This window comes from Tamandua tetradactyla, chromosome 8, assembly GCF_023851605.1.
Source record: "Tamandua tetradactyla isolate mTamTet1 chromosome 8, mTamTet1.pri, whole genome shotgun sequence".
Lineage (NCBI taxonomy): Eukaryota > Metazoa > Chordata > Mammalia > Pilosa > Myrmecophagidae > Tamandua > Tamandua tetradactyla.
In genome coordinates, this window is record NC_135334.1 from 89,607,672 (window position 1) to 89,623,128 (window position 15,457).

The window sequence follows — 15,457 nt, forward strand, 5'->3', positions numbered from 1 at the left end:
TTTTTCAAACAATTGCTAATTAGCTTATAATGCTGTGGGGCAGTGATTTGGGCTGACTCGGCTGGGCCATTTTTCTGAGGTCTAGCCTACTCTCACCTATATAGCTGCAGTCAGCAGGTGGCTCAGCTAAGGCTGGAAGGTCTAGACCAGCCTCGTTTACCATTCCTGGGCCCTTCCTCAGAAGTGTTGGCCAGGGTCTCTTCCCACATGGTCTCTCCAACACACTAGCTCAGGCTTGCTTTCACAGTATTGGAAGGGTTCCCAGCAGCAAAAGATGAGCCCTCATGTGCAAACACTTTTCAAGCCATGTTTGCTAATGTCCCTTAGGTAGAAGCAAGTCACATAGCCTGGCCCAGATTCAAGAATTTGAGAAATAGACTCTGTCCTTGATGGGAGGCGCTGCAAATAATTTATGGTAATTTTCTGCAATCTATCGTATATGAGTTAACAGCCATAATAAGGATTGTAACCATAAGTTAATTCAATCAATCATTAAACATAGGAGCAGGGAAGTCCAGAAAATTAAATTTGACAGTTGTCCAAATCCTAGCCAATTATCAGTTGAGCTCAGGCTCCTTATTCTATCCCCCATTACTGGCCTAATCAGGTTTTCTCATGCTTTCAGGTTGTAGGATGCGTCCATGGACAGCCTGGTCAGAATGCACCAAACTGTGTGGAGGTGGGATTCAGGAGCGCTACATGACTGTAAAGAAGAGGTTCAAAAGCTCCCAGTTTACCAGCTGCAAAGACAAGAAGGAGATCAGAGCATGTAACGTTCACCCTTGTTAGCAAGGGTATCAGTTCCCCAGGGCTGCAACTCTCAATTCCAGAGTCACCAATGGCTGGATTGTTCATTTGCTTGTTTGTTTAAGACAATTTAAATTGCGTACACTAGTTTTCATTTCTGCAGTGTGGTTCACCCAATAGTCTTGTGGATGCAAGGGACATCCTTTCTGAATACTTCTTGGGGGGTACAGGCTGAGTGGGGCCCCTCTATCCTCAGCTTTTCCACTTCCTCACAGAAGTGAGTAGTATCAGCCACCTACTAAACTGAAATGTGTCCCTCTGGGACATCTGCCTGGGCAGGCAGACCGGAGACCCTGGCTGCCTCTGCACGGAGGTGGCAGTCATGTCTGGAATTGAATCTGTGCCTCGGTCCCAGGGTGCAGCAGGCAGGAAACATTCCCAATCAGCTGAAGACAGCAGATTGCCCTCATTCTCATCTCTGACTTGTCCACTGTTCCAGCAAATGATTATCTGCCCATCTCTTTTCATTTGGTGGGACTTAGGTCCCTTATGTCTCCTTGGTCATCGGTGGTTCTTTGGAAAAACAGAGCTGGGAGACTTGAAGAGGGAGGAGCACTGATGTTGGGTGGCTTTTCTTCTTTCACTGAGAAATTCTGAATACATTTATCTCACCTCTCTAATACTGGTTTCTGATACCTCAAAGGAAAAAAGATGGCTGATTTATTTAAATATAGGGTAACCAGTTCCTACACCTGAAGTAAAAGTTACTAAGTGTAGAAAGTATTTTTCCCTTGCCTATTTTTTTTTCCTGCTACAGTTCTCTAGGAAGCCAGCCTTATGAACTTTTGGTACTAGATCCTTACTAGAACCAAAGGCAAGGCAGAAAATTGGCCTCTCTAGCAACCCCAACATTGAATTTATAAAATTTGTTTACACACAGCTAGACTCAAAGTTTCCAAACAAGTTTCTAATAAGAAAGTTTTTATTAGTTCATTCATTTTGCTAAGTCTGCCCATACCTATCAAGCCTTTCCTTCAACAAACATACTATTTCTGTGCTTTATTTTTTAGTCATAAAAGTTTATGTGTAGAGAGAGAAAGTGTTTCAGAGACACAGCAAAACAGAAATTCTAGAGAGAAAGGAATATTAAGGAACCAAGCTGAGCAAAGGAATGTATGTGGTGGGAAGTTTAACCCTGTGTCCAGCTTTCTAGGCCAGGACTCTGGTCCTGACATACCTTTTGGGAAGGCCATGGATTTTTCCATCCCCTTCCAAGCGTTCATAAGCACACCAAATTCAGAAACTGACTACCAAGGATTAGTGTAAAAACATTTCATTGAGTTGACTCCATCAGCAGTTTTTTACTCATTTGTTTGTTAAAATTATATGTTTCATTTCTGTTACGGCCTTCTTTTTGACTGCTTACTCTAAATATGTACTGTGGAAGAGATGCATACAACACCTTAAATACATTACTTCAAGAATTTGCATTGAACATATCAGGATATTTCCAAACACAACAGACATATGCTATAGCCCTGAATATGTTATTTTCTTTAACACAAAGAGACTGTTCAATAAAAAAACTCATTGGGTCTTGTCTTTTGTGTTTTTAAGCTAACTAAGAGTTGAGAAGCAGGGGTCTTTTACAATTGTTACCCACCTCACTCATTTTCTATAAAAGATACAACTTTTACTCCTTCGTTATTACAACATTTCTGAGCTTCCTGGAGATTTGAGTTGTTTCCAACATTATTTTTTAATTCTTAAGTGAACTGCTCCCCCTTTCCCCCTCAAAAGGAGCATAATATGAAGAAATAAAAGGTTTACTTTCTCCTTAGACAAAAAAAGTTCTGATAAAGCATCTGCTCTGAGTTACCTAGATGCATACTTATTCTCAACCCATGAAAATCAAAGTTCTCTTAAGATAGTGATTCCTAAGTAACTCTAAGGACAAGCCACCCTAGTGTCTCATGTTCCTGCTTGGTCCCAGTTGGGTACATTTTTAATCCAAATTTTGGAGACTTAAAACCAAGTATATAATGACTGAGAATGGGTAACACTTATCAAAACCTGATTCTTCTATCACATAAATGTTTTTTTGATGGCGAATTTCTAAGAAACGTCAATTCTTTTTCTTACCAAAGTCATGTGCTAGGTGGCTTTTAGTTTTACTGGCTAATAAATCATTTTGGAAATAAAGACTTTTTACTGCAAAAATGAAATCTGTTTGGACTTCCACTTGGCATAGTAAACAAGTTATAAGGCACCCAGTAAAAACTGCCCCATAAAGAACCGCTATAACGGTTTTAGAGATTTTCATCAATGTCAAACCAGTTGCAATCCAATTTATATCTACATCTAAGAGGCCAATAAGAAGTTCAGAGATAATCTCCCAACCAGACACTGGGTCACTCACCTGTCACCTTGCCAATACATTATTTGTAGGAAATCTGTTGTAGCAAGTGACAATAAAACCTGGGCTTCCTAAGACCCAGAACTGAAAAAGTTAAAAAGATTTTGTGCTATTTTAATTTGAACTTTGTGTATCAAACATGTTTTAAGCATAATCAGAGTTTGTATACTTCTTGTGGGAAGTAAAGGCACACTGCATATTCTGACAGTTCAGCATTTCTCCAGAAACTAGTCACCCACATGTTTTGGAGGGTAGAGGAGAGGAGAAAAGAGAGGGCAAGGGAGGAGAAAACGGAACCTGGCCTTTCCAGAGCTTTTTATAATGGAATCTGACCTGGAATAAAGTGCACATCTTTGGAAGTTCACTACATAGAATTGTTTGTGGCAAAGAAGTTAGATATTAAAGTGTACTAAGGATGTTCTTTCCAAAAATAGACATTTTTGTTCAAACAAGACTAAACACCAAAGTTTAATCCCTTGTTTTAATGCAGAATTAAGGAAGACAAAGGCATTTCCATTAGTTTTGTTATTTGATGCTATTAATTTTGGTAATAAAAATGATTCATTTCTTCTTCACATTGCCCAAAGAGAATGAATAAAAGTAAATTAATCCTTTTAGAGAGAGTAAATTAATCCAAGTGAGATGTGTAAAAAACTATAAATAGCAGCTGAGTGCTAATTAGCTTGAAGATGATTCTTCAATTTAAATCTTTTGAAATATGAGTGCAAAAGATCTGTACTAAAATCTCAAATTTAAATAATTGAGTTCCTTATTGGTTCAAAAAGCTTTGTGACATTCTTTAGATGTAGAGGCAGAAACTGTGCAATGGTTAAACATGGGTAACCTGGGTTCAAATTCCTGCTGCACCACTGAATAGCTGAGAAAGCCTGGGCCAGTTATTTTACCTTTTATGGGTTCAGTCTTTGACACAAGCTTTCTAATACTAAAGGACTTCTCTACCCCCACTTCCACAGTTCAGCCGGTCTCTCTTTGGCAGTGAATCCCAATGCTATTCTGATATAGGAAAATCATGCAAAGCCACTTCTACCCTACTGTCCCTCTCTTGCTCATAAATTAATAAATGCCTGCTGGCTTGAGATGCATTTCTTATAACTGAAAAAGTCCTGACAAATAAAATATACCGGTGCAAGTTTTGCAAAGCTGTATCAGAGCAAAATGCAATTCCAGACTCTTGTCACTTCACGTTCATAATATTCATAACGTCATAAAATAGAATAGCCTTCACCAACATTTTCTCATATTTCTCTAAATTCTTCCTAAAATCCAGAATATGTTCTTAACTATTTCTTGGCTTTAAAATTCATTTGTAATAGTTCTCATAAGTTAAGCAATTACATGTTTAAGCAGTTTCCTTTACCTTGTATAATTTTAAGTATTAGCAGAAGGGAAAAAGGTAAACATCTCATTCAAGTCAACTGACTCATTTACAACACCAGGAGACTTCTGAAAGCCCTAACATTGGAATCCAGGTCATACTGGGTGATCTGGAATTTACTAACCTGTCAGGGAAGACAGAGGGGCCACTTGTGAAAAATGCCCTGGCCCACTACTCTAGTGCTACTCAAAGTGTGCTCTGCAGACGAATGCCACCCAGCTATTGAAATCAGTAACAAGCCAGAGATTGAAAGCAAGCATTTAGAAATGTTTATAAGTAATTCGATGGTGCCAGGACATTCAAGAGCATGATGATTTTTCTGGTAATTCATTTTTAATTACATTTAGTAAAAAAGTGTCAGTGCACATTTAGAGATTAAAGAAACAAACAAAAAAAAAAACAAAAAAAAACCACACCAGCCCTTCACCAACAATTGTTCCAGAAGAGCTGTATTACACCATCCTCACTTACAACAGAGAAGCCAGCCTGCAAACCCCAGGCTCCTTAAATCTCTCAACCGCTTACGTATCCATGTGGCAAACATCTAGTTCCAGATTTACTTATGTCTATGGTTAAGTGCCTTGCACTGGCTCCTTTCCTTACTCCTATTAAACAATTAATCCCTCCAGGCTTTTGCACAGAATTTCTCTAAATTGTAGCCCACACTCACTTCCTCTACTTTCTTATTTTCTAGTCATATCGTAATCCACTATAGTTTGATTTTCATGACCAGATCACTGGAACAAAAACTCTCAAAGTCATCAACAATCCCCTAAACAAATATTTCTGCCTCTTACTCCCCCATCTTCTGCACAGCATTCAATGATTTTTACGACCCTTGGTTCTCTGATAATGCGATCTCTGGATTCTCCTCTCCAGAAACTTCTGGATACTTGCTTCTCTTGGATATTGCTGCCTCTTAATTTTCTACCCAAATGTGAGTTTCCCTCCCAGAATTTTACCCTTGGCCCATCTCTTGAACATATGTACCATCTAATATATATTATCTGCTCCCACTTCATCATTAGTTCAAAGTAGATAAATTCAAAATCTGTACTCCTAATCCTATGCTCTCTTATGAGTTCCAATCCCCATTTCCAAATACCTCCAAGTCTAACCCTGTAGGTAACTGCTATAAACCATAAAAATCATGTATTTTCATCACTAGAGAGCTGTCTATGCTCCTTACTTGAATTTGACAGCACCACTGCCTTCCTGGTCACCCAGAGACAATGCATTAAGAGAATCACACATCTCTTGGATATACCTCTAATCTTCAGTTACTTTCCCCTCATATTACTGCAGTTCAGGCCTTCATCTTTCACTGAAACCATTCATTCATCAAATGTTTTTTTCTGCACGGTCTGCAGGTCAGGCAATTTGGGTAAAACTGTAAATACAACAGACATGGTTCTGCCCTCAGAGTTCATGATATTAGAGTGGGGGTCAGACAAGAAAAACAAAATAATCACAGATAAATATCATTAAGTACATTCATAGGACAGAGTGATATTAGAATGAGTGGTCAAAGATGATACCTTGAGGCAGTGGCATTTAAGCCAAGACTTAAAGGTTGAAAATGGCTAACTGGAATAGTTGAGTGAAGCAACTGATTTGGAAAATACTTGATTTGTTCTACGGGTGTTAGAAAGCCAATCAGCTAGAATAGAAATGAAGATAATGGATGCTGCAAGGGGCTTTCATTGTATTCTACAGTAAAGAATTTAGATATTAGTCCAAGTGTATTGAGATCGTGGCAGATTTTAAGCAGCAGTGTAACAGTCTATGTTCTAAATAAATCTCTCTGGCTACACTGAAAATAGTGGCTTGGTAGGAGCAAAAGAAAAACAATCTCAGATACTGTCATAGTAATGTGAGTGTGATATAAAAGGGGCTTGGAGAAACACAGTAGAGAAAATGGACAGGGGACAGATTCTATGATTCCGCTAACCTCTTATCTGACCACCCTGCCTTAAATCTCTACACTTCTCTGCCTTTCACACATCCACTAGAGCAGATCCAGTCACTCCTTGTTCAGAATCCTTCACTACTTACCATTATGTACAGAATGACTATCCTATTTAAAGTATTCTAGAATCCAGCCCTAGTCTGGTTTATCATTTTTTCCCATTGTACTTAGGATCTTTTTAGACAAAAACTTCCAATCCCAGGACACCCCAGTTTCCCAGGAGGAATATACCATCCCTTCCACTGGACCTGACAGTGCTTTTGGCGAGCCTCACACACTCTGCCTTCAACCATAGGGCCCCAACCTTTAGTCACTCTTAATTTTCTTCCACTAAACACTGAGTAACCTGTAGGGAGGAAAAGTTCCACATTTATCCATTTCTCTGAAACACCTAATAGGGCTTTGCACAAAGAAATATGCTCAATCGTTTTTTAATCCAAATACCTTTTACATTAAAAAGTACTTTGAAACTTCACAAGCAGTCACTTGTTAAATAGTTAAATGCCCTTAAGTGGCCAAGTGATAAGAGTTTGAAAGTGACCACATGGTCATCATCTCCTATTTATGTTTATTGGGAATATTATGTATAATAGGAAAATAATTAATTAGAATTCAAACAAATCAAGTTGGTGATGAAAAATTAGAAGAGGAAGAGGCTAAATCTTAAGTACATACAACCTTGTAACATCAAATTTTAAGTCAAATGATAAAGGGATCAATCTGTAACATAAAACTCTGAGTCCCAAATTTAAAGAATCATCAAAGCAACAATTATTTTAATAAGGGCATAATAATGTCCAATTCTGAAATATTGCTAAAGATGGTTTTTATATGTTTAAATGATTGGGAAAAAAGATTAACAGACTATTTCATATCAAGTGAAAATTATAGGAAATTCACATTTCAGTGTTCACAAATAAAGCTTATTAGAATACAGTCTGTTTCAGTCTCCTAAAGCTGCCAGAAGGCAATATACCAGAAATGGGAAAATTTACAATTCTGAAGTCATGAAAATGTCCAAATTAAGGCATCAAGAGGAAGATACCTTCTCTGAGGAAAGGCTGCTGGCATCCAGGGTTCCTCTGTCACATGGGAAGGCATGTGGCAATGTCTGCTGGTCCTTCTCTCCTGGGTTTTCATTTGAATGACTCTCTCTCAGCTCCAGTGGGCCCTTGCTTGTTTCTCCCAGGGCATTTCAAAACTCTCTGGGCTTTTACAGTCTTTTATTCTCATAAAATGGGATTAAAATCCACCTGGAATGGGCTGGGTCACATCTCACTTGAACCAAAAGGCCCCACCCATAATAGGTGTCCCCTGACAGGGATGGATTAACAGAACATGGCCTTTGTGGGGTATGTAACATCTCCAAACCAGCACACAGCCACATTCATTTGTTTATATATTGTTTATAGTGGTGTCAGTGCTCTAATGGCAGACTTGAGTAGCTGGCTTACAAAGCCCAAGATGATATTTACTATCTGACCCTTTATAGAAAAAGTTTGCCAACCCCTGCTATGTAGAAAACATGGCTACACAGGGAAGGATTATTCATGCCAATGGAATTGGCCACCCTTTGTGAGAAAAAATTACAAGTCAGAGATTGAGTTCCAAGACATTCTGATTGTATGATAAAAAAAAAAACAGGAAGGACTTCTGCTTCCAGCCATGCAATACAATGCGACACTAACAACTTGCAGTAAGTGGACTTCAAGACCGACTTCGAAGTTCCAGGAGGTCCAAGGGCCAGCCCTCACTTCTGATCAACTGGCTACAAATCGAAAAGTTCCCACTAATGCCTCAAGTTTGATAATCCCCTAGAACAACTCAGAACTTGGAAAGCACAGTGCGTATGATTAGTTTTATTATAGCAAACAAGGATACAAATAAAGAGCCAAAAGAAGCAACACATAGGGAAAGTTCTGGGAAGATCTCAAACACAAAGGCACTGGTGTTCTTTCCCCGTGAAGTCAGGACACGTAATCCTGTGGCACATCGACATGTATTACCAATGAACGAAACTCGCCCAGGGTTCAGTACCCAGAGCTTTTACTAGGGCTTCTGGATGGAGGCATGATTGACTGAATCAATATCCACATGGTTGAATTCATTTTCACCCTTCTTCCCTCTCAGGAGGTGGAGGATTAAAGCCCCAACCTTCTAAGCACATGACTAGACTTTCTAGAGTGGCCAGCCTGGCCCCCCAAAAACTAAAAGTTGTGGCTGGTTCTACTCAGACTCATTTCATTAGCATTAATTATTGGTGGGGAGACCACAATTAACAACAAAAGACACTCCTAACTGTTCCATGTGTATATCCCCAGGCTTTTAGAGTTCACCCCATTGAGGAGCCAGACAAAAGCCAGACAAATTCTTTATTATACAACAAACCATGATAGAGAAACAGGAACTAGATTTACCCTCCCACTTTAGACAACCAAAAGCCTGGCCTAAATATGTGACACAACTGTTTTCAAATACTGGACACCAGGCAGTCCGCACCAGGCAGTCTAGAACACTACAATTTCTAATGGAACGGAATCAAATAGGCAAACCTTAAGATTTGGCTTTCTGCCTGGAGGAATATTCCAAACGGCAGAGGGGATCTCAAGCAGGGCATAAAGGTTTCTGAGTTGAAAAGACAGATCTTTGAGATCAGGGGTTTTGAGGCAACTTTCAACTGGAGGGCAAAGTTCTGGAGATGAAGAAGTTACAAAGAGGGCGGGCCACGGTGGCTGAGCAGGTAAGAATGCTTTCCTGCCATGCCCGAGGACCTGGGTTCGATTCCCGATGCCTGCCCATGTGAAAAAAAAAAAGGAGTTACAAAGAAAAAAAGCACCAAAAATATGTACAGGGTCAGTGAGTTTGAATATTAAGATGCACATATATAGGGTGAAACTTAAGAAAGCTGGGCAAAGAATGAGCTGGAAGCTGTGAGTTGAACAGGTGCTCAGAGCTCAGCATGGAGGTAGGAATTATTTGAATTTCCACAGCCAAAGTGGAAAGTTCTCATTGATCATTCAGAGAGCTCAATAGAAACCCAGAAGGGCCACAGCTTAGTAGTAGACCTCAACTATCTTGGGAAAAAGGCTACTTGAAACTGTATTAAGCTTAAAAACAAGCCTTGAAAGGATCAAACTGAACTACAAGTAAATGAAATGACTACTAGAACAAAGCCCAACACTCTTTAGAGGAAGACAACAAAATTCGGACACACAACAGCAAAATACACGATGTGCAGCATCCAATTAAAACTTACTAGACATGCAAAAAAGCAGAAAAATGTGACCCACAGCTAGGGAAAATCAATAAATAGAAATAAATCAAGAAATGCTAAGAGATGAAAGGGTCAGTAGACAAAGATGTTAAAATAGCTATTTAAAAATTTAAAGCAGTCTTGCTCGTGTTCAAATACTTAAAGCATTCTTTCTCAACCAGCATTCTGTGAAGAAGTAAGCACTCTTTTTAAAAAAATTATTTGAGCTTTTTTTCAAGTCTCCCAAGGACAGTACATAGATAGTGCCATTCCAGATGCACAGGACAGGAGTTAATTCATTACACACAATGGTTATCTAAAGACTTTAAGGCTCAATTTTCTGGGAAACTAGTTGAGAAGGGCTAGTTTAGAGGAAAATATGAGCATATGAGGAGAAAAAGAGGAGATAAAAAAGATAACTAAAGCATCTAGGAAAAACACTAAAATATCTGAAATAAAAAATTCACTGGATGGTATAATAGCAGATTAAACAACTGCAGAAGAAAAGGTTAATGAACTCGAAGATATAGTAACACACACTATCCAAAATGAAGTACAGAGAGAAAAAGAAGGAACCTGAGATAATAAAACTTGACTTTTAGGCTGTTCTGCTACAAATAATCTGTGCAAAATAAAATGAAGGTCTTCCTATTAAATATGGATGTCATGTAGACAGTTTCTTGTTATCTAAAGTTATCCATAATAAATAAACTTAAGCCTGTGCTTTTTCAATTGAAAGTACTACTAATGTATGTGACCATGTTATGGGTATCAAAAAACACAGTATATATGTAATATCTTGCTAAGAAGCAATTTTACTGTAAGACTTGAAAGGAAAGACAATTCTATATTAAAGCAATTATATTATTGTATATATATATTGTATATGTATAGAAATATAAAGTAAATTATTATTTTTCTTAGTTCTCAAATAAATTTACTATATCCCTCACCTCAGCTATTTTAGGCCTCATCCCCAGATGCGTATATGTGTATATATTCATCATCCTCTCTCTTCTAGAGTTGGGTTTCTGTCAGGAGCATGTCACAGAAAAAATTTAAGAGGTACTGATTAAGGAAACATTCAAGAAATCACCAAGAACACCAAGCCATTTCATTTTTAGTTCACCTGCAAAACAATCAATATTGATTTTTAGACTCAAACTCTAACACAATGCTGGGGAAAAGGCACCGAGTTAGTAAAATAAGTTTCTCCCAACAGTCCTTCCCCCAACAAACCACCAAAGTAAGAACTCAAACATCAACTTGTCATAACAGATCAACTTTAATTCTAGCACCTGAAGCTATACAAGGGTACGCTTTATAAACTTCATAGGACTGTTGTACACATTCAATAAAGTGACAACTGTGCAATACCACTTAGTATCTCAAAATCAGGAAACATACTTCGGAATTGTTTAAAACACAATCCACAGAATTAAAAACAAAATTAGAAGTCATCCACAGTTATACTAATTGTCAATCAAAAGTTTTACATTTAATACTTGATATAACAGTCAATATGTAGTAAGGGATATTGAAAGTGATTTCAGATTCTCATCCTGTAAGTTGTACTCTACTGGGAAGCTTTATTGAGCAGGTATGTGACTGGCCAACGGTGGGTACAACCAGGTCCAAAACAGCAGGTAAAGTTTTACCACAGTTTCCGTAGCTTCCACTTTTCTTTTTCTTTGTCAGTTAAAAGTGAACAGTGAGAATTAAATACTTATCTTTACATATACACAAGGTATGCTGTGAAAGCATATTTGCTTACAAACATATAAAAATACTTGTTAACTAGTTTGATAAGAAAATAATGTATAAAAGTATATAGCAAAAACATTAATCATCTCTGACCCTGGAAAGATCAATTCCATATTTTACATTACATCAAACCAAAAAAGTTTTAGGTTTTTTTTTTTAATCCCTTATCCAGAAACACTTAGAAAGGAAGACGAACAAATTATTTATTTCTACCCTCAACATTGGCTGTGAAAAGAGTTAAATTAAAAAACTAAGAACAATGAAATGCTTAAGTCCAAAATGAACCCAAATAATTTGGCCACATAGACTGTTACCATCTTTGAGAGTAGGAGTAATAACAAAGGCTTTAGAAGCGGTTTTGAATCCATAAATACAACAGATATTTTGATATTTTGACCACTAGAAAACAAAGCTGTAGCATCAGTTAAGGTCTGAGATGTCTTGCTTTTGTAGATTCAATTCAGAGTATCTAAGGTTAACTAAAGCTGACATCAAATTTGTTAAAAATGGGCAAAAATTCACATTTAAAAAAAACTAAGCTTCAATTTAGAGTAACAGTAAGCAGTATGATTTTAGAAGTCAAAAATTATTTCACGACCTAAGACTTCAGCTTGGCAAACAGCTTGGGTTCCAAAACTGATTCATCCCTATTCAAATGTAAGTCCTTAAAAATGTATCCATGTATATAGATATATGTTTTAAAGGAATCAAATAATCTTAGAAGCAGCCTTAGTGTTTCCTTTGAATCTGTCTTGAAATGACCATAGCATCTTCACGGAAAGGATTAGCCAGCTTCTTGGTCTAAGGCTAATATGGTGATCATTTGTCAGACTTGCTTGTCTAAGGCTAAAAAAAGTACCAACAAGATGTAAACTGGAAGGAGAGAAAGAGAAGATGAGGACTTTTCCTGGCAGTTGGTAGCTAAAATTCATGGGATTCTTAGAAAATGACACAATGGCAGCCTTTCTTGTCTTTTTCTTTCCCTGTTGGTTCCGGTGAAGGAGGACATTCCTGCTCTTGAAATTTCCTGGAAGATAAAAAAAAATCCAAATATAATTGTCTTCCTGGTATTACAAATGCAGGTGCGTTTCGGACAAGTTTTATTTAAGTACACAGGCTTTTCAACATTAAACGTCAACTAGGGAATCAAAGGAAATAGCAAGAGAAAAAAGAAAAGACGAAGACAAAATGAAGAAACTCAAATGCTTCAACACCAGCATAAGCAGAGGTGTCTGAGTTACTTAAACGGGCAAGTCCTGAATCAGAAGAGATACTGACCATCCATTACCCAAGTATAAAATAAAATTACCCTCATGAGGCAAGCACAATCTTATGCCCTGTTCTGTCACTTCCTAGCTGCAAGTCATTATCAGACAAGTTCGTTGACTTTCCTGAGACTTGGTTTTTTAAAAAGGAATAATAAAAGCAGTTGCTATGAGGATTAAAGATGATCTTCTAAATAATGCCTGGCATTAAAGAAAAAAAAAAAGCCCCTCGATCTACTTTCTCACTTGATGGATATGGACAGATTCTGAGTATCTAAGTCAAGGACAAATATTTAAAGAGGAAGCAATAATTATTTTCAGAAGGTACTGGTTCATCAGTTAATACTATAATGGAGCTGTGATTTTTAACAAACTACTGAAAACAAAAACCTTTAACCTTCATTAAAAAAAAATGTCCTGACAAGAGGCCCAAGAAGGGTCCAAGGGTCCAAGAAGCCCACAGCTCAGATCAATTCGCCTTAGAGTCACAATAAACAAGATCCCATCGTCACATAACTGTCAAACTATCTAATTAGCAGAGAAACCCAATAGACCTAGAGAGCAGACGATAAAGTAGCAATCAGGCCACCAAAACTTAAAATAATCAAAGCAAGCCCCTCTCACTAAAGCAGCGTGACCTTACTCACATATAAACATGAATAATAACCGCAGCTGATCTCACTCATCACTTCAAACTTTCTGAACCCATTAACACATTCTGAGTTCCTAGGTCAATCAACAGAAAATTCTTAGTCTGGGATATTGTATTTCAGGCCTGGTGGGGTTGCTGAGTCTCTCTGGTCTGACTAGCCCCTGCTCTGGGAGGCGCTGGGCAAACAGCAAGGCTAGCAGTGCAGGTTATGGAATCAGAGAGATGTGGATTCCAGTCCCAGCTTTGCATTTAATATGTCTAACCCCTGAGCAAGTTATTTAACCACTCTGTACTTCAGCTTTCTCATCTAAATATTGGGATTTTAAAAAGTATTTAGCTTATCAGGTGGTGGTAGGGACTGAATGTAGTAAAGCAGGAAAAGCACTTGGCCCAGTAGTTGGCACAGATTACCCCTAGTCAAATGTTAGCTGCTATCATCGTACCACTGCCATCTTTGGAAGCTGCACTTACAGTTTTCAAAGTCCCTGTGTGTACTTTCTACTTCAATATAACTAAATTAGATTTCAACATAGAAAGTGCCAAGAATAGTCAATTAAAATTTTTAACACACAATTTGTATTAACTCCTCTTCCTCTTTCCTACTGAAAATATTTAAAGGCATTTTTCCCCCTCAGTTAATTGTCTATAAGCGCACAGTTTGATACCTGTTCAAATTCAATCAATTGAAAGAAACTTCTAGAATGTGTTTTGCTTACCTTATAACCCGGACAAGTTCATGGAAAGCTTGATCTACATTCATCCTAATCTTCGCTGAAGCTTCCATGTATGTTACCTTAAGTTGCCGTGCTAACTGCTGTCCTTCTTCCTGTGTGACCTGAAATTCCAGAAGAGTTGTAGTTGAGGTACAGTGTTAACAACCAGATTTACTCTATCTCATCCTCAACCACACAACAGTGTTGTTTACCCAACAGGAAGCCAAACTGCTTTATCAGAACATGAACCAGCAGAGAGAACAGGTCAACACAAAAATCAAGCCCACCTCAGCAAAACACTCAGAATACACATGTGATGGAAACACTACCAGGCCTAGTTTCATGTAGCAAAGCTCTTATAAAAATGCAAAGGCTGTATCTTCCAATTGGTGGTAACACATTTACCACATTTCTGTTCATTCAAACTAATTTCTTTAATGCCTAAAAGTAGGGGTAGGGTGTGCAGCCAGGCAAACAAGGCAGAAAGGCCCCTGCCCTCATAGGGATTTCATTCTAAGGACTGTACAAAAAGTACTAAATAAGACAGTGATAAATTCTGGGAAGGATAAGTACAAAGTATATGAAAGGTCAGAGAAAGGTTCTGTGAAGAAGTGTTACTTCAACTAATAACTAAATAAAAAGTGTGGAGCTATCCAAGGGTGGATAGGGGAGCATGCCTTACAGAGGAAATAGCACGCATGAAGGCCATGAGGGGTAATGAGCTTTGCAAGTTCTAGGGACTAAAAAAGCCTAGAACGACTGGAATACAACAAGCAAAGGGGAAAAAATGGCAAGAGATGAGAATGGAAAGGACAAGTCTCAGAAGCCATGGGGTAAACGGATAATTAGGATCTCAGACACTTACAGTGCCTTACAATTGGAGATGAAGGAAGGGAGGCGAGAAGAGTGCCATACAAGACTGACACATAAAATGTCAGAACAAGAAAATATTCATTTAATAATACCTCACATATTTTAAATGTAAAAGGTCTTGAATAGTGATATTTACCTAAAATTAATAAACTACATTACATTTACGCTTATATAGTAAGGTTTTAAAAATAGTAACTTTGCTAAAAACAACACCTAGGGCTTTATCTAAGATTCTACAAAGGTTCCATGCACTATGATTATTTTCCAGAAACTTATAACCTCCAGTTAGGTTCCCAGGCCAGGTAAGTCCTGAAACCCAGAGGGGCCAGTATCTGCAGAACATCAACTAGTTCCATCCCCTCATCCCATATCATTGATAGCCCTTTCCAACATGAAAAGGTCAGAATGG

At 38.0% G+C, this 15,457-nt stretch overlaps 2 protein-coding genes across 4 annotated transcripts in view; one reads left to right on the forward strand and one right to left on the reverse strand.

Annotated features, from left to right (window-relative positions):
• Nucleotides 1–3,263, forward strand: part of SPON1 (spondin 1) — a 285,884-nt gene extending 282,621 nt beyond the window's left edge. The window contains exon 16 of the mRNA XM_077114063.1: nt 626–3,263. Coding sequence (XP_076970178.1) covers nt 626–789 — 164 coding nt within the window. The 3' untranslated portion in view covers nt 790–3,263. The remainder of the gene's footprint in view (nt 1–625) is intronic.
• A 7,784-nt stretch (nt 3,264–11,047) lies between these two features.
• The window catches only part of RRAS2 (RAS related 2), a 137,171-nt gene continuing 132,761 nt past the window's right edge, over nt 11,048–15,457 (reverse strand). For all 3 annotated transcript variants that reach the window (XM_077114065.1, XM_077114064.1, XM_077114066.1), the window contains exons 5-6: nt 14,179–14,297; nt 11,048–12,572 (exon numbers count right to left, since the gene is read on the reverse strand). In XM_077114065.1, coding sequence (XP_076970180.1) covers nt 12,485–12,572; nt 14,179–14,297 — 207 coding nt within the window. In that variant the 3' untranslated portion in view covers nt 11,048–12,484. The remainder of the gene's footprint in view (nt 12,573–14,178; nt 14,298–15,457) is intronic.